General features: G+C 43.2%; 1 protein-coding gene and 1 long non-coding RNA gene across 4 annotated transcripts in view; one reads left to right on the top strand and one right to left on the bottom strand.

The window, feature by feature from the left end:
* LOC133069139 (uncharacterized) overlaps positions 1-18,192 on the top strand; it is a 77,331-nt gene that overhangs the window by 39,055 nt on the left and 20,084 nt on the right. The window lies entirely within an intron of this gene.
* Positions 1-18,192, bottom strand: part of FMO4 (flavin containing dimethylaniline monoxygenase 4) — a 39,589-nt gene that overhangs the window by 8,276 nt on the left and 13,121 nt on the right. For both annotated transcript variants that reach the window (XM_061160302.1, XM_061160303.1), the window contains exons 5-8: positions 8,726-8,868; positions 7,404-7,603; positions 5,965-6,317; positions 3,293-3,362 (exon numbers count right to left, since the gene is read on the bottom strand). In XM_061160302.1, the coding sequence (XP_061016285.1) occupies positions 3,293-3,362; positions 5,965-6,317; positions 7,404-7,603; positions 8,726-8,868 (766 nt within the window). The remainder of the gene's footprint in view (positions 1-3,292; positions 3,363-5,964; positions 6,318-7,403; positions 7,604-8,725; positions 8,869-18,192) is intronic.

Below are 18,192 nucleotides of genomic sequence, written 5' to 3'. Positions count from 1 at the left end.
GGTTTCCCATGTGGCTCAGTGGTAAAGAGTCTGCCTGCCAATGCAGAAAACACGGGTTTGATCGCTGGATTGAGAAGATCCCCTAGAAGAGGAAATGACAACCCACTCCAGTATTCTTGCTGGGATTATCCCATGGACAGAGGAGCCTGGAGGGATGCAGTCTGTGGGGTCACAGAGTCAGACACGACTGAGTGAGCACACATGCATGCTTTACACTTATTTATATTTCTCTTGCTTGTGAATGCACAATGTAGGATCTGTGTTTCTGTGTGCAAGTTTTGATAAATTTTAAATTTTATAATAGATTTTTATATATTTGATGGCAGTAAATGATAAAATAGACTAATATCTACCTATATTTTGCACATTCATGACATATCTAACTTTTTCTTAATTTTTTCAATTTTCTAGGCTTTGTGATTTATCTGCAAGTGTTTTCAAATTGTCACAAACCTCCCAATATATTAAAAAAAAATCTGCATATAAGTGGATCCATGCATTCAAACCTGTATTGTTCAAGGGCCAAATGTATAGTGTATAGGAAGGTTCTATCCCTATCTATTTCTGTTATTAGTAAATTTTCATGATGTGCCAATGTCATTCTTTCACTTATTCATTCATTCCTTTAATCAGTCAATCAGCCCTAAGTGTCTGTCACATGACAGGCATTATCCTAGGTGTTAGGAGTCCAACAGTGAGTAAAACAAAGTCTTTGCTGTCAAGGAACTTAACATTCCAACAGGGCAGAGCAGCAGGCTGTGAAAAACCCAGCCAGGGACTTTCCTGCTGGTCAGTAGTTAAGAGTCAATGCTCCCACTATAGGGGGCATGGGTTCTATTCCTGGTTAGGTAACTAAGATCCTGTATGCCACTTGGCACAGTGAAAAACAAATAAAAAAAGCAACAACAAAACCCCAGCCAAACAGATATAGAATACATCAAGTAGTAAGAGGAATTATGAAGACTTACAAAGACAGGTAAAGGGGAGAGGCAACGATGAGACTGGGTGAGTTGCCATTTCATGCAGTGTTCTTAGAGAAGGCTTCTCTCTGATGAGAGGATATTTGAACAGAGTGAGCCAACAGGTATGGGGTAGGGGGCAGAACATTCCAGGCAGAGGAGACAGTAAGTGCAAAGGTTCTGGGGCATGCCTGAAACCCAGGGAGCTGTCTGGAGTGACTGGAGTAGTGTGGGAAAGTTGGGAGAACAGGAGACAATGAGGGCATAGAGGGAGCTGTTGTCTGGATGGGTGCAGAGCTGCAGGGAAGTTTCTGGGAGTGAAATGGGAAGCAGAGGGTTTTCAACAGAAGAGCAATGTGACATTGTTCACTCTTGTGTGGAGTCAAGAGGAGACCGTAGAAGAGAAGAGACGAGGCACAGAGACAAGATAAGAGGTGACCGCAAGTGTCCTGGTGAGAGACCACGGTGGCCTGTTCTGGGGTGGTTAGTAGCCAGGGTAGTGAGAGGGGTCTGGATTCTGAATTTATCTGAGGGTAAGAGTTAACAGTATTTGCTGAGGATGTGAAAGAAAAAGAGGAAAAAAGATCACTCCAAGGTTTTTGACTGCTCAACTGGAGTAAGTAGCCATCGACCAAGAAGGGGAAAGCCTCAGAGTAGCCCATGTGCTGGTGGAGGTTGAGGGTTAGTTTCTAGACATGTTAAATTGGAGATACCAGGACTTCCCTGGTGGTCCAGTGGTTAAGAATCCACCTTGCACTTGGGTTCAATCCCTGGTCCGGGAACTATGATACCACGAGTCACAGAGAATCAAAGCCCACGTGCCACAACAAAAGATCTCATATGATGCAGTGAAGATCCTGTGTGCCACAATGAAGACCTGAGGCAGCTAAATACATAGTAAATTTTTTTTCTTTTAAGTTTGAGATACCTATTACATATCTTAAGTGGAGATACCTAGAGGGAGTTGGTTTAGGATTTGGAATTCCAAGGAGCTATCTGGGTTAGAGACCCAAGTTTGGGAGCCATGAGTACATGACGTTATTTAAAGCCACAGGCCTGGTGAGGTTACCCACTAGTGTTAACAGGAGTAAGAAGAGGTCTGAGGATTAAGGTTGGGGTTCACCAATTTTTAGGAGTGAGGAAGAGGACATACTTGTAAATATAGAGAAAGAACAGCCTGAGAAGTAGAAGAACAAAGAGAACAGGGTTTTGGGGCCAAGCCTCTTGATGAAAGTGAAAGAGGAGAGTGAAAAAGTTGGCCTAAAGCTTAACATTCAGAAAACTAAGATCATGGCATCTGGTCCCATCACCTCATGGGAAATAGATGGGGAAACAGTGGAAACAGTGTCAGACTTTATTTTTTGGGCTCCAAAATCACTGCAGATGGTGACTGCAGCCATGAAATTAAAAGACGCTTACTCCTTGGAAGGAAAGTTATGACCAACCTAGACAGCATATTAAAAAGCAGAGACATTACTTTGCCAACAAAGGTCCATCTGGTCAAGGCTATGGTTTTTCCAGTGGTCATGTATGGATGTGAGAGTTGGACTGTGAAGAAAGCTGAGCGTCGAAGAATTGATGCTTTTGAACTGTGGTGTTGGAGAAGACTCTTGAGAGTCCCTTGGACTGCAAGGAGATCCAACCAGTCCATCCTAAAGGAGATCAGTCCTGGGTGTCCATTGGACGGACTGATGCTGAAGCTGAAACTCCAATACTTTGGCCACCTCATGTGAAGAGCTGACTCATTGGAAAAGACCCTGATGCTGGGAGTGGTTGGGGGCAGGAGGAGAAGGGGACGACAGAGGATGAGATGGCTGGATGGCATCACCGACTCGATGGGCATGAGTTTGAGTAAACTCCAAGAGTTGATGATGGACAGGGAGGCCTGGCATGCTGCGATTCATGGGGTCGCAAAGAGTCGGACATGACTGAGCGAATGAACTGAACTGAACTGAACTGAAACAAAGGATTGCAATTGTCTACGGCCAGGTTCTGTGTTCTGCTGAGGCGACCTGATGCCCCCACCAGGCACATCATCTAAAGCCAAAAATCAAATTTTTTTTTTGACTGCACTGTGTGGCATGCAGGGATCTCAGTTCCCTGACCAGAGACTGAACTCATGCCCCCCTGCAGTGAAAGGATGGAGTCTTAACCACTGGACCACAAATCTAGTGGGTGGAAGAGTTAGAACTAAAAATATATTCTTCTGGCTCATAATGCAATTATTTCCAACCTGCCTCACTGCTTCCCTAGGAGTGGTTTTTATACTGAAAAAAATGTTTTGTAGTGGAATATAATGGTAAATTTTCCCTGTAGCAGGCTATTTTTCATACCTTTCTATGAGCTGCTCCTTCTTCATAGCCTCAGCCATCAGTTTTTGAGATGGTGGTATCTTACAGAGTCCTGTGAGAAAAGCCAGAAACAACACCAAAGTCACATGTGGCTCTTCCTTTGAGTTCTCTTCCCCCTCATTTCTGGCCTCCCACTGCTTCAACCTCAGAACATGTGATTGAAAAAGCTTAGAATGGGATTGGGGCTTTCCCAAGGTGGTAAAGAATCTGCTTGCAATGCAGGAGCTGCAAGAGATGTGGGTTTGACCCCTGGGTCGGAAGATTCCCTGGAGGAAGCCATGGCAACCCTCTTCGTGGACAGAAGGCCTAGCAGGCTATAGTCCCTGGGATTGCAAAGAGTCAGACACACCTGAGCGACTTAGCACAGCACACAGTACAGAGTGGGAATAGAGTACAGAGGATAATTTTCTGGAGGTAAAATCCCTCTCTGAACTCACTTAACCAGGGTACTTACTAATGTACATGAGAAAGCTCTGACTTAGCCCTGGAGTGTACTTGCCGCTGGGATCATTGTATCCTGTATAAAGCTGTAAAGACTCTACTTGGTGGTACCCACATTTCCCTTGCAGGGTCTCTGGAGAGGCATGCAATCACTACTGTGGTGTGATCTAATGAAGTTTTGTTTTGTCAGCTCTATCATTCTCATAAGCATTTTTGAGCTCATTATAAAACACTTAAAAAACCCAGGTAATATAATTTAAAAAGACACATGTGCCCCAGTGTTCACTGCAGCAGTATTTATAATAGGTAGGACACAGAAGCAAACTAGATGTCCATTGACAGATGAATGGATAAAGAAGTTGTGGTACATATATACAATGGAATATTACCCAGCCATGAAAAGGAATGAATTTGCATCAATTCTAGTGAGGTGCATGTGTGCATGATAAGTTGCTTTAGTCATGTCTGACTCTTGTGACCCTTGGACTGTAGGCCACCAGGCTCCTCTATCCAAAGGATTCTCCAGGCAAGAATACTGGAGTGGGTTGCCATGCCTTCCTCCAGGGGATCATCCCAACCCAGGTGGATGAACCTGAAACCTGTTATACAGAGTGAAGTAAGTCAGAAAGAGAGAAACAAATATTGTATATTAACTCATATATATGGAATCTAGAAAAATGGTACTGATGAACCTATTTGTGGAGTAGGAATAGAGACACATAGAGAACAGACTTGTGGACAAAGCAGGGGAAGAGGGTGGGACGGATTGAGAGAATAGCACTGAAACATATATATTACCATATGTAAAACAGATTGCTAGTGGGAATTTGCTAGTGGGAACTGGCACTCATCTTGGTGCTCTGCGACAACCTAGCAGGGTGGAATGGGGTTGGGGGGGTGGGAGGGAGGCTCAGGAGGGAGAGAATATATGTATCCTTATGACTGACTCATGGTGTTGTATGGCAGAAACCAACACAACATTGTAAAGCAATTATTCTCCAATTAAAAAAATAATTAACCCCCCCCAAAACCCAGGTACTTGAGTCTTCTGTGTTTTTAATATAATTGGAAAATGCTGTAAAAGCACTTTAATTTGCCTTAAATAAACATTTGGATAATTTAATAAAAGACCATGGAATTTTTAGTGTAATACAAATAAATGAGATTCCTAATCACCTTCTCCTCCCTTCACTCCACCTCCTGCCACCACCCCATTAAAATACCATATCTGTCAATTTAGGAGAACATTTTAAAGTATAGTTGATATACACTACATTTGTGCAGCGTGAGAGAAGTCGGTAGTACTTAATACTGTATTATATGCTATTTATAAATTATTGGTGATTTTTATTCATTAAGGGCAAAATTCTGCTAAAGGACAAATTGTTGACTCAACTGTGATTATTGTTTATATTTTTACAAATGTAATAATACAAATCCAATGCTTTACAATGCTTACGTATGTAAAACTTGCCCTGGAGAGGTATGATAATAATAGTAAAAGAATGACAGCTGTCAGTTAATGAGCATTTACTCTGTGCCAAGTACTGTGTTAACTGCTCTGTAGACATTATTCATTTTACAAAACCCTTATGAAAGAGGTTTTATTATTCCCACTTTAACAAAGGGGCTGAGATTTAAAGAGGTTCTTGCAAAGCTAATGAGTTGGGATTGGACTGGGATTGGACTCTGGTAGCCCTGACTCTGTCACCTGTGTTCTGACAGCCATCAGCCCAGGGTCTACAGTGTTTATATGGGCATTTCTTGAAAGTCACTATCTTCTTAGACACCAACTTTATTCACAGTGTATATTACTCCCAATATCTTTCTTAAGAAGCCATATAAAACTCTACTGCTAGTGATAAATGGAAAGATAGGAGTAAACAGACTAGACTAGACTTGATTCAACTACAGCAGAATAAAATAGGATCCTGAGTACTCCCTCAGCGACTCTGAGAAGTGTGATTATTCTGTTGTTCAGATTTATCCTATCCACAGAGTCAAATCCTCTTTTTCCACTCACTTTCCCCACTCACATTAGTGATATAAGCACAGTCACTATAATATTACATACATACAAAATTAATTCTTCATTAAATTTTTTTTTGGACATTTTATGGTACTTTAGCTCACATTTGTTGGATTTTAGATAAATCTCAAGGGACTGATTTCAAGACTCAGTTCACAATGGGCTTTAAGTAGAGTCCAGGTACCTTTGAATACTCTTGTGGCCCATCGTGCTTGGAGCTCTGTGCCTGCTAAGATGGATCCTGTAAGGCTGATGAAGCCAATCATAGCTAATGTTGTCTTCTCTAGGTTTGAGGGAAAGACCAGCTTATATAGGAATATCTTCTTTGTACAAAGGGTTTTGAGAGGTTCTTCAAAAAAGGGAAAAGAATATGTGTATCCTGTAGTGAAGATCACAACATCAATGTTTTCTTCCACTGTCCCGTCTTCAAAGACAGCAGAGGTTTCTGTGAACTCCTTCACGCTGGTTTTAATAGTGACTGTCCCACAGAGGATACAGGTTGGCAGCTCATCATTCACAATCTTTTTTGGTTTTTTCCTTTGACACAGAGGAGAAAATTATTCACTGTAGCTATATTTATGAGACACTCATCAAATGATTTATTTAGTCAGTTCAAAATAATTACCTGCCAAGTCAAGGGAGTAAATTGACTAATGTCTAATTGTCTATTCTCAAGTTGTCACTTGCTGTTTCTATAACAAGTTTTGTTTTCCTGCTCCCAGTAGAAGGCATGTAGAAATTGACTAAACCTATTTTTTCCTGTGCGGTTTAAAATTCTCTCTCCCTTGGAATTAATTTCTGGAGCAATGTCAGGATCAAGTATATGACAATCCATTTGATAATCAGTTTTGGATCTCACATCACCCAGGCCTCAAAGATTGACATTTGGCAAAGAGGAAATTGCAAAAAACTTTTTGGATTAAAAAATTTGTATCTATTTACTAATGGATTTTCATTGTGAACATATTTTCATTTATGAACATTTTCATATTTTCATTATGAGCATCATTCTACCTAATTGCAGCAGACAAGATGTCTATAAAATTTATATATTGAATCATTCATTGTTATTCACTTATTTCATAAGTGAAAGCCATCTTACCAAAGAAAAAATATTTGGGTCAAGCATTTAATAAAAATCACAACTTTATATGCATTTCCAAGGTTTTCTTTTTTCTTGCCAGTGTGTAGGTCTATACAGATGTATATCAAAATATATAATTCTGGGAATTCCTTTTGGCAATTCATACTTCTAATCATTCAGCGAGTGTGGACATTTATTAAAGGTTAGTGAGAGCTGGCCATCTGTGCTCACTGGTGCTGTTATTTACTTGTGAATGGTAGCCAACCTGAGAACACTCAAGGCCAATTTAATACTGATTTTCAAACTGGAAATAAAGTTTCCATCCTTCTTTCTTCATTTACTAGTCTGCTACCAGACAGAGAATACTCCTATTTCAAGACCTTCTGTGGTACTGATGGACATTGTCTTAAGAAAATAAGCTTAGAAAAGGATAAACAAAGGCGAAGTCACAATTATTGGACATTTTAACTTCTGAATTAAAGAGAATGAGAAATATTGATTAAATAACTTTACCATTAAGTAAAAATATAATTAAATACCCCTTAGTAATACTTAGTCCGTAATTCGCATGGTCAAATCTTTTATTGAGGCGCCTCTCTTGAATCCACTTCAGAATACAGGAGGGCAGAACTTGTGCAATAAAATTGTGGTGTCTTCTTAAAACCATCATATTAAATGGGTAGCCCCCATCTGAAGAGCGGTTCATAACCCAGGTACCAGTTCTAGTACTGAGAAGTACCTAAAAATAAGGCAAGAAGGCTAAATACATGTACATCATTTTGTAGTATTTTTCTTCAATATATTTCAAATGGTCTTATAACATTCTGGTCTTATAACAACAGAGGACTAGTGAATTTGTACACAGATCTACAAATGACTGGGCTTCCCTGGTGGCTCAGTTGGTAAAGAATCTGCCTGCAATGCAGGAGACCCGGATTTGATCGCTGGGTCAGGCAGATCCCCTGGAGAAGGGAACGGCAGCCTGCTCCAGGGTTCTTACCTGGAGAATTCCATGGACAAAGGAGCCTGGTGGTGTACAGTCCATGGGGTTGCAAAGCGTAGGACATGACTGAATGATTAACACTACCTACAAATGACTAGTTATTCCAACTGCTGTCATTGTTTTCATAATCACTCTGACTAATCTATGTATCAGTTAAATATTCTCATCATGTTTAAAGAATAGTAGATATGTGCTGTTTATCTGGCAATTTTTTACATAAATAATATGGAATTTAAAGTGAGTTTTGAGATAGCAATTTTAGCTGAATTAAATAAAAATCTACTATTTCCACATCTATCATTGTCCTATAACTTACGATAAAGTGGAATAGATTTCTGATTGGTGAACCTATGCTTGGGATTTCTAAAATCATTATGTATACATCTTGGGCAAAGTAAGAGGTGCTTTTACCTCAAAACAAAGTATAAATCTGACTCCTAATTGAAGAGATGTTCAGAAAACAAACTCCCCTTTCTCTTTGTATGTGGGAGTTTTTCCAGAATTACTGAGAGTATGTAAAAGAAAGATAGTTGATGTGGGCGGAGCAATTTGCCCATTTGACCTTGTTCCAGGAGCTCCTCTGAAAAATACCTAGTGGTTTGGCATCCATATAGTTTTCCTCGACCCTTCTTGGAGATGGTTCAGTTCTGTAAAGCATGCATCACGAAAGGCTTTACGGATTTTCAAGATTTTCTTTTCCCATTTACCCTGTTTCCACATAATTTAGCAAATGTGGAATTCAGCAGTTCCACATAATTTCCACATATTTTGGCCAGTGTGTTTTATACCCTTGAATACCACCTTCCGGACCCCAGAAGTGATGCTAGGGGTGGGAGTGCAGATTCAGAGATGGTGTACCTGAGCTGCGGTTCGACTGAGCTCCACGGCAATGTCTCCTCCAGTGTTTCCAAGACCAATCACTAAGACGCGTTTGCCCTGAAAGCCTGCTGGGATCTTGTACTCTTGGCTGTGTAGGATCTGGCCTTTAAACTTATGGATTCCTGAGGGGAAGGAGGGATCAGAAATATCTAGAGTTATAACTCCTTTAGTTGGCAGGCATAGGATCTTTGGGAAAAGGGACATCTCAGAAGCATGGCAGCCCTTTGCTTCCGTTGCCAATTGCCGGAAGTAGAATCAGTGTACCATCTGTAAGCCCAGATATTGGTATAGGACAACATGCCTTATTAAAAACATAGGAGAACTTATATTTCTGTGTGTTCCATTTTAAAGCAAATACTTAGGGAAATCAAGCTTACTGTAGACGATAATAAGAAACATCTCATGCATGACCCTGAACATCCTAGACAAGAAGCATTGGGTTGGCCAAGTTCATTTGGGTTTTTCTGGATGATTATATGGAAAAACCCACACAAACTTACTGGACAACCCAATAAATTGTTGATGCTTTATTTTACCCAACAGTATATTCTATCAGAATGTGATTTATGAATACATTAATAACATATTTACAGATTGAATTAGAATTCCTTTTTTGCAAAAAGAAATTTTGTAGCATGTTTTCATGTAAATAATTATTCTTGTTATTTAGGCTTGTTACTTAGTGCTTATTTTACTTTGTGTTTTATTACACACTTATTGAACTTTCCAGGTGGCTCAGTGGTAAAGAATCCACCTGCCAACTTGGGTTCAATCCCTGGGTTGGAAAGATCCCTGGAGTAGAAAATGGCAACCCACTCCAGTATTCTTGCCTGGGAAATCTCATAGAAAGAGGAGCCTGGTTTGCTGCAGTTCACGGTGTTGCAAAGAGTTGAAAGCCTGCTGGGATCTTGTACTCTTGGCTGTGTAGGATCTGGCCTTGAAACTTATGGATTCCTGGGGGGAAGGAGGGATCAGAAATATCTAGAGTTATAAATCCTTTAGTTGGCAGGCATAGGATCTTTGGGAAAAGGGGCATCTTAGAAACAGGGCAGCTGTTTGCTTCCGCAAACCTAGAGAAGACAACAACTGAGCATGTATGCATACACTTACTTTTTTATTATACTATATGCTTATTTATAACTTTATTCTTTTGTTATTTATATTTATATCTCTCACTGATCTTTCAAGCTCCAAATACTGTCAATAGAAGTATCACTATTATAATATTTATATACTGTATATGAAAAGGGCTACCAAATATTTCTTCTCATGATCTTTTTTTTTTGGTAGTTATCTTAGTGGCATCTATAACAGACATAAGCTGTGGGTTCATACAAAACTAAGAATTGTAGTAACAGTGGAAGCAGAGCTATTTACAGTGGTGGCTGTCACTGGCAAAGTCCATTAACAATTCCCAAGAAATAAAAGTAGAATCTGAGTAATAAAGTCTAACCTTTTTCTTTTCCTGTGTACTTAGTCTAGTTTCCCTTGATTAAAGGATATCCTGTGCAGAGGCCTTGTACTCAGCATTTCAGACTAGAGTTCCTAGTGTGAAAAGGCTGCGCCTCATCCTTTAGCTCAGCAGAACATGTGCAGAAGTGCTGTGTGGGATGCCTCAATTCGAGATGGTGGCAGGGTGCCATGGGCAGAGATGCTGCACCTGGCACTACGATCTGGAGCCATGAGCAGCATGGCTGTGCCTGACCCTTAAGAACTCCACACTCTTTCCCACTGATGAGGTACCTATAAAGCAGCCCCAGAGTCGGCCTGTTGGGGAAAGCTGTTCTTGAGAGCACAATCTCACACATCTCCATTCTCTGATGAGAGAATAAAACTTAACTTTTACTTTTGATCTGACTTGGTTTCATTCTTATTGGCTTGAATGATTTGGGGCAGGAATACTGTTGGGGACTGACTCAAAAGGGTCAGTTTAACCCCCAGTTAGATCGGAGTCCATGCCATTTTGACGCCTCCCATTTTAGTCTTTTGAGGAATCCATTAACAGTTTGGTGCTGGTTCCAAATTTCCTGAAATGGAAGTCTTAGTAATAGTTGTAGTCTTTTTATGTCAAATAATGTAGAATTTGTGTGCCAACAAATCACTTCAACTGCTCCCCTTGATAGTTTGAAACAAATCCAAAACAGAACATCTAAGTTATGGGGAACCAAATGTCTGCCATACGAAAGGACAGCTCATTAGGGTGCAGCAGAACTGGAAGCTTCTGGGTATCACCCCCTAACTCAGGAATGTTTCTGTAGGAAAGAAACCTGTCCATTGGAAAAAGATTAGGGAAATCAATCAAGAGTCAACAGAAAACCTTTGGCCTTCCTTCAGGTGCTTCAGGTAATGCCTCCAAATCTATACTACCACTTATCCTGAGTCATGGGAAGGGAATGCCAAACAAAAGAAGAATGATGGGGACAGGAAGCTGCTAAACTGGCTCCCCAGCTGACCCCAGGAGCCCCAGTGGACATTCGACAGAGGGAGAAAGCCTGTCAAATTCTTAGCTGACACTGGTGCTACCTACTCAGTTCTGAACATCAAATCAGGAACACTCAGTCACAAGACATGTAGAATTATGGGGCTATCAGGGAAGGCCCATGAATGGGTATTCATAGGACCATCAGAGTGTAAAGTGGGCAAACATAGGCTCATCCACTCCTTTCTGTATGTTCCCACACACGCTATACTCCTGCCAGGAAGGGATATCTTAATAAATTGGGGGCTACTATACACCTAATGGGAAACAAATTGGAGATTGGCGTCCTCTTAGACAAAGGGCACAAGATGATAATGTTAATAATGGCTGATGACAAACCTTCCCAGACAGAGCAAGTTAATCTCCTTGGAATAAATCTGAGATCTGAGCCCAGGGATGGGTGGGATAAACTGCAGGAGCCAGTTCCATGATAATCCATCTAAAATGTGTATATAAATGGCCCAATAGAAAACAGTACCCCCTCCATTGGGAAGTCTTGTTGGGTACTGCCCTGTCACATGGCCTAACTGTCCAGGGCCTTATTAGAACATGCCTAGCAGCATATAATACCTCCATTCTCCTCATAAAGACACCCAATGGGAATTAACATATGGTACAGGACCCCAGGGCCATCAGTGAAGCCGCTGAGGATATACATCTAGTAGACTCTAATACTACACACTGCTGGTTACTCTACTGTCCCCTGGGACCTGGAAGTCTGCATCAGATTTAAAAGATGCTTTACATGTATTGAAAACAATAATACCGCTGGGCAGTCCTGCCTTAAAGGGTCAAAAATTCCTCCACCATCTTCAGTCTTTAACTAAAGACTTAAAAGATCTATACCTGGAGGAGGGAACCCTCCTTCAATGTAGACAAAATTCTGATCGTCAGCCCTACTGAAGAGGCCTCCGATGAAAATACTGTAACCACCCTGAACCACCTGGGGGATAAAGGATATAAGGTATCCAAGAAAAAGGCTCAAATACCACACACTAGGGTGACCTACCTAGGCTTCATTCTTACAGAAGGTGAGAGAAGTGTAGAAGGCATTGGCAGCCTTGCCCCTCCTAAAACTAGAAGACAGCTTAGGGGTTTGTCCGGGGATGGCTGGGTTTTGCCACGTCTAGATTCCTAACTGTGGTCTAATAGCTGGGACTCAATAAAAAATTAAAAAGAAAGGATGATGATTTTTTTGAATGCATTTCAGAATGTGAAAAGACCTTTCAAGAACTGAAAATGCAATTACTTCAGGCCCCTGTTCTGGGTCTCCAAAATTTAGCTAAACTCTTTGAGCTTTACATTCATAAGATAAAGGGAATCATCTTTGGGGTATTTGCTCAAAAACTGGGGACCCCTTACTCAGGTAGTTGCTGATGTTTCTAAACAATTAGATAAAACTGCTAAGAGGTGGCTTCCTTGCCTCCCAGAAGTTGCAGTTACTACAACCTGGCCAAAGAAAGCTGAGAAGTTAACATTTGGTCAGCCGATCACTATATGAATTCCATACCAGATTCAGACTTTGGCTAGTTCCCAGAAAGTCAATTCAAGTTCAGGCTATGCTTTTAGACAATCCAGTGGTTACCATAAAAAATGGACAGGCTAAATCCTGCTACCCACAGAAACAGGGCCCCTGGAGCATGATTACATAGAAGCCACACAGACATGATCTATTCCAGTTGCCCTGACCTAGGAAATGAGCCTCTTCCACATACCAAAGAGGAATGATTCATGGACGGGAGCAGTTTTACGAGAGAAGGAAAAAGCCTGGCAGGATAGGCAGAGATCTCCCAGGCCTATGTCTTAGAGGCAAGAAGCCTACCCCAGGGACTTCTGTCAAAAAGGCCTTGCTGGAGCCTTTGGGATAGGGAAGATCTTCGGTGTTCACACAGAATCCCAGGATGTGTACACCACCCTACACATAGGGGGCTATTTGGAAGGAAAGAGGCATGTCTGCTGCAGAGAATAAACAGGTGAAAATGGCTTAAGCATATTGAAGCAGTACAACTTCCAAAAAATGTGGCAGTGATTCACTGTAGAGGTCATCAAGAGAAGAATGCAGAGGTAATAAAGGGAAACAACAAGACGAGTGCAATTGCCCAAAGGGTGGCCCCAGAACCAGTAACCTGACAACTATTCCCCCCACATCCCCTTAACTCAAAGCCCAGATCCATCCAATGATTCCTCAATCTGCACAAACGAAGAATTAGACACACCTGGAAATGGCAATTCACTAGAGATCTAGGAGGACACGGGTGGCTAGGTAATGAACACAGGCAATAGTTCTTTTCCCAAACTGCAGCTTGTCAAACCATCAGCGGGCTTGTACTATGGGTACATAAGGAACTCACTGCTGCTGCTGCTGCTAGGTCGCTTCAGCCGTGTCCGACTCTGTGCAACCCCATACATGGCAGCCCACCAGGCTCTGCCGTCCCTGGGATTCTCCAGGCAAGAACACTGGAGTGGGTTGCCATTTCCTTCTCCAATGCATGAAAGTGAAAAGTGAAAGTGAAGTCGTTCAGTCGTGTCCGACTCTTAGCGACCCCATGGTCTACAGCCTACCTCCTACCTATAGGCTCCTCCATCCATGGGATTTTCCAGGCAAGACTACTGGAGTGGGGTGCCATTGCCTTCTCTGAAGGAACTCACTATGGGTATATAATTGGTTTTCTGAGTTCATGGTCACTTCTGGCGCGAGAAGTATACTCAGTCAGATAGGTGAGACCTGCTCGATCTGCACAATGAACAACCCCAACACCAGACCCCTCAGAGGTCCCCAGATAAGGCCTGTTCAGACCAGAGGAACATATCCTGGGGAAGACTGGCAGGCTGATTTCACTGTCATGCTAGGCACTCTGCCCAGCAATTTCAGGTATCTCTTGGTGCAAGTAGACTCTTTTTCTGGGTGGATAGAAGCATTATTAGGGCTCCCCAGGTGGCACTAGTGGTAAAGAATCCGCCTGCCAATGCAGGAGGCACAAGAGATGTGGGTTCGATCACTGGGTCAGGAAGGTCCCCTGGAGTAGGAAATGGCAGCCTGCTCCAGTATTCTTATCTGGAAAATTCCATGGACAGAAGAGCCTGGCGGCCTTCAGTCCCCGGGCCTGCAAAGAGTCAGACATGTCTGAGCAACTGAGCATACACACACAGAAGCATTATTAACAGAAATAATTCCCAGGTTTGGGCTCCCAGGGTCCTTTCTAAGCAATAATGATCCAGTACTTGTGTCTCAAATGATGAAAGGGATAATGAGTGTCGTGGGCAGACCCTGCTTTTAGCTTGGAGGCCTTAATTGTTGGAGAGAGTAGAAAGATCTAAACAGAGCTTGAAATGGGCCTTAGCCAAGCTGTGTCAGGAAGCTCAAGGAAACTGGATTAGGTAGCTTCCAATTGCCTCACTCCCTGTGTGGTTAGCCCCAAGGGATAAGTTAGAGTTAAGTGCATTTGAACTTTTGTGTGGTAGACCCACCCACTACCTCCCACCCCCCACCCCCCAAGCCCCAGAGAAGGGAAAACTTAACTTGAAATGGAACAACTCAAGTATGCCCTCCAGGGAGGTAACTAGGTGATTATCCCACCCATCGACCTGGCTCTCTACCCATTCTGGTTAAGAGACTGGGTGCACCTAAAAACCTGGAAAACTAGCAGCCTGCAAGACCAGCTCAGTCCTAAGTCGAAGAGACCCCACTTGGTGATCCTAACACCCACACTCTGCCCTGAAGTTGCAGGGTATCACCCTGTGGGCACATCACCCTTGAGTGAAGAGGTTCCCAAGCCTCAACCTGTGGAAGGACACCCTGGGGCAACAGACCCCCCCCTCCCCCCACTACTCAATTGAACCTCTCTCTGACCTGAAGCTTCTCTTCCAGAAAACAACAAAGTGTGACCAGGAAAACTCAGGCCACAGCAGTGAGCCTCCACATTGGGGGATGCTTGCCTACAGGCAAAAAGACCTAGATACTTGCATTTTAAGGAAAAATTTGCTCTTGCTAATACTTGGGCCATGTATGTTCAATTGTCTGGTGTCCTCTGTCTCCAAAAGGTTAGAAAAATTGCCGCTCAGTGATACAAACAGTTAGGGTTGAGGCCTGGTGACCATCAGCACATCTAAAGGCAGCTGGGAAGAAGCTCTGGTCCTCCACTTTGGGGTTGTGAGGGTGCCTGGAATTAACAGGAAGCAATCACAGAAGACAGATCTGAGCCCCTAATGCCTCTCAAGGATGAGGAACAGGACAAAAGACAGAGGAGGGATGTGTGGTTGGCAGAGCCCATTCTGGGTGATAAAGTCTAATCTTGTTTTCTTCTCCTTTATGCTTAGTCTAGTATCACTTGCTCACAGGGTGCCACATGCAGATGCCTCACACCTGGCCCTTTGGACCCAAGTTCCTAGTATGAAACGGGTTTCCCCAGTGCCTCAGATAGTAAAGAATCTGCCTGCAATGTGGGATACCCCATTTCCATCCCTGGGTCCAGAAGATACCTTGGAGGAGGGCATGGCAACCCACTCCAGTATTCTTGCCTAAAGAATCCCATGGCCAGAGGAGCCTGGTGGGCTACGGTCCATGGGGTCACACAGAGTTGGACACTAGTGAGTGGCTAACACACTCCTAAACTGCAGATTCCTCAGCACCGGGGTGTTTGCAGAAGCGTGTGCACATCACTGAATTAAAAATGTTGGGGGTGGTGGGCCTGGTGCAGGAACGCTGCTCCGCCCTGCAATCTGGAGCTGGAGCCTGAACATCATGCCTGCACCTGTCTGGTGAGAACTCTGCCCCCTCCCCACTACAGAACACTACAAAGCAGCCCTGCCCACGGTCGTTCCTGGAGAGCTATTCTCTAGAGCCAGATTGCACTCCTCTCCATTCTCCAATCAAAGAGTAAAGCCTCCTGTGCTACTGAACTGAATTTGGTCTCTAGGCTCCAAGCAACCACCAGGCAGGAGGACCCTTCTTGGGGACCAGCTAGAAAGGGTCAGTGGTCACAGATGCAGCAATGGAAATTATGAGAGGTGGCAGAGGGAACAACAGCCATGGGCCCAGCGACCTTCAGACTCATTGATCGGTGAGATGACAAAGAATCAGAAAGGGGGCTCTGCACTTTAGAGGACTCCTCAGCCTCTCACCCTAACACTTCAAGTACTTTTGCAATTTTCATGTAAAAAGATGAAACTGTCTCCTTACCTTATCATTCTCCAGTCACTGATGCATTCATTTACTCAATTACATTTGTTGAAGAGCTACTATATAAAACACAGTGTTTTAATTGGGAGTCTTTGCCTGCTGAGGACCCCAAAGCTGAAAACGAAATGCAATAGTTGCCACATTTCTAGGGCCCTGCTAAAACAGCTAGGCAGAATTTGCAAAGAAGGTGTATGCAGACCAGTTCTGTGATCCTTAGCCCCTTACTCACTTTCAAGGATTGAGTAGAAGTGGCCAGAGGTTGGAAATAGGAGACTTTCAGGAAAGGATTTAAAGTGCTGTTGCATTTTCGGTCCCCTTGACATGAAGCCAGATTTGAGGGGCTTCCGGGAGACCTCTGTGTGACCTCGACCCTTGGAATCTATGGAGCACATAGAGACTGGTGTGCGACCCAGGCTTGACAGGTTGTGACAGCAGTTGCCTGCAAGGGGTGGTGGAAAAACTTGCTGCGCTGGTAGCAAGTTTTTCATTTAACTGCTGACAGTGTGGAATGCATGCTTCATGTGGACCAGATGAAAGCTATGTAGGAGAGAGCCTGTCTGATGACAGTTTAAAGGGACTTTGCACATGGTAGCCATCTGGACTGGCAATGAGACCTTAACCTAGCTTGTATGGTGGTGACCTGGGGAGGAGCTAGGGTTGAAGGACTTGTCAACTGGGCAGCCCCAGAGTGCTTGGTCTATTAACAGGGGCTGCACTGAGAGATCCCTAGTAGTGGGACTGGTTAGTCTCTGGAGCAGAGCCTTGGAGAGAACCCACAAAGCATGGATCCTAAACACCCCTGAGGCCTGAAAGAACTAGCACCTCATTGGTGCCAGTCAATAAAGAACTTTCCTACCCCTGTACTTCTTCATGTCCTTCCCCTGACTTCAATTCTGGAAGTGCCAGAGACTGGAGCAGGTGGGCAAAGGACTTGCAGGAGGAAGAAAGTCAGAGAGGAACAGAGAGCAACAGTCAGAGGAAGACAGTAGCCAAGCACACCATCTCTCTCCCACGGCCGCAGTCAGCGCAGAGCAGGCACCGGCTGAGGAAGGGGGGAAACCTCACCATTACAGGTAACTGCACGTTTTTACGATTACACCACATAGAATATTTCAGTTATAAAAATGAGAAGTTGGGGGGATTCCTTGGAGGTCCAGTGGTTAGGACTCTGTGCTTCCACTACAGCGGACACGGGTTTGATCCCTGCCCCTAGTTAAGGAACTAAGAGTCTGCATGCTGTGTGGCATAGACAAAAAAAAAAAGATGATAGAGGATTGTTTATTATTTGAGAGTGAGCAGAAAATTGGTGGGAATGGCCTGCACTTGCAACCAAGGGCAGGAGAAGGACAAGCCCCACAGATGAGTCCTGCAGGCCCATCACGAGACAAAACACAATTGGTTAACAACTGTACCTTACATGACCTATACTTTCAACATTGTACAACTCAAGGTACTGTTTCCTGTTTTAGGCTTAGGAGATGTGAGGATAAAAGGCAGTCTCTAAACTCAAGGAGTGCATCCTTGAGCAAGAAATAGGTAAATAGACAATAGCTAACTAAGATTTATTCAGCCCTTACTAGCAAGTCCCAGACACTCTGCTAAGGACTTTATATATGTTAATTAATTTAAACCTCACAGCAACCTTACAAGGTGAACAATATGATGATTCAGTTTTACTAATGCTGCGAAAAAGGCACAGAGAGGTTAAGCAACTTGCCAAGGCCATATAGTGGGTAGCAGTGCCTGGAGAAGTCAGGTCATCTGCCCCTGGAGCTCAGCGGACAAGCA

Source organism: Dama dama, chromosome 14 (genome assembly GCF_033118175.1).
Source record: "Dama dama isolate Ldn47 chromosome 14, ASM3311817v1, whole genome shotgun sequence".
Lineage (NCBI taxonomy): Eukaryota > Metazoa > Chordata > Mammalia > Artiodactyla > Cervidae > Dama > Dama dama.
Note: the sequence above shows the minus strand (reverse complement) of the source record. Positions and strands in the feature narration are given on the sequence as shown.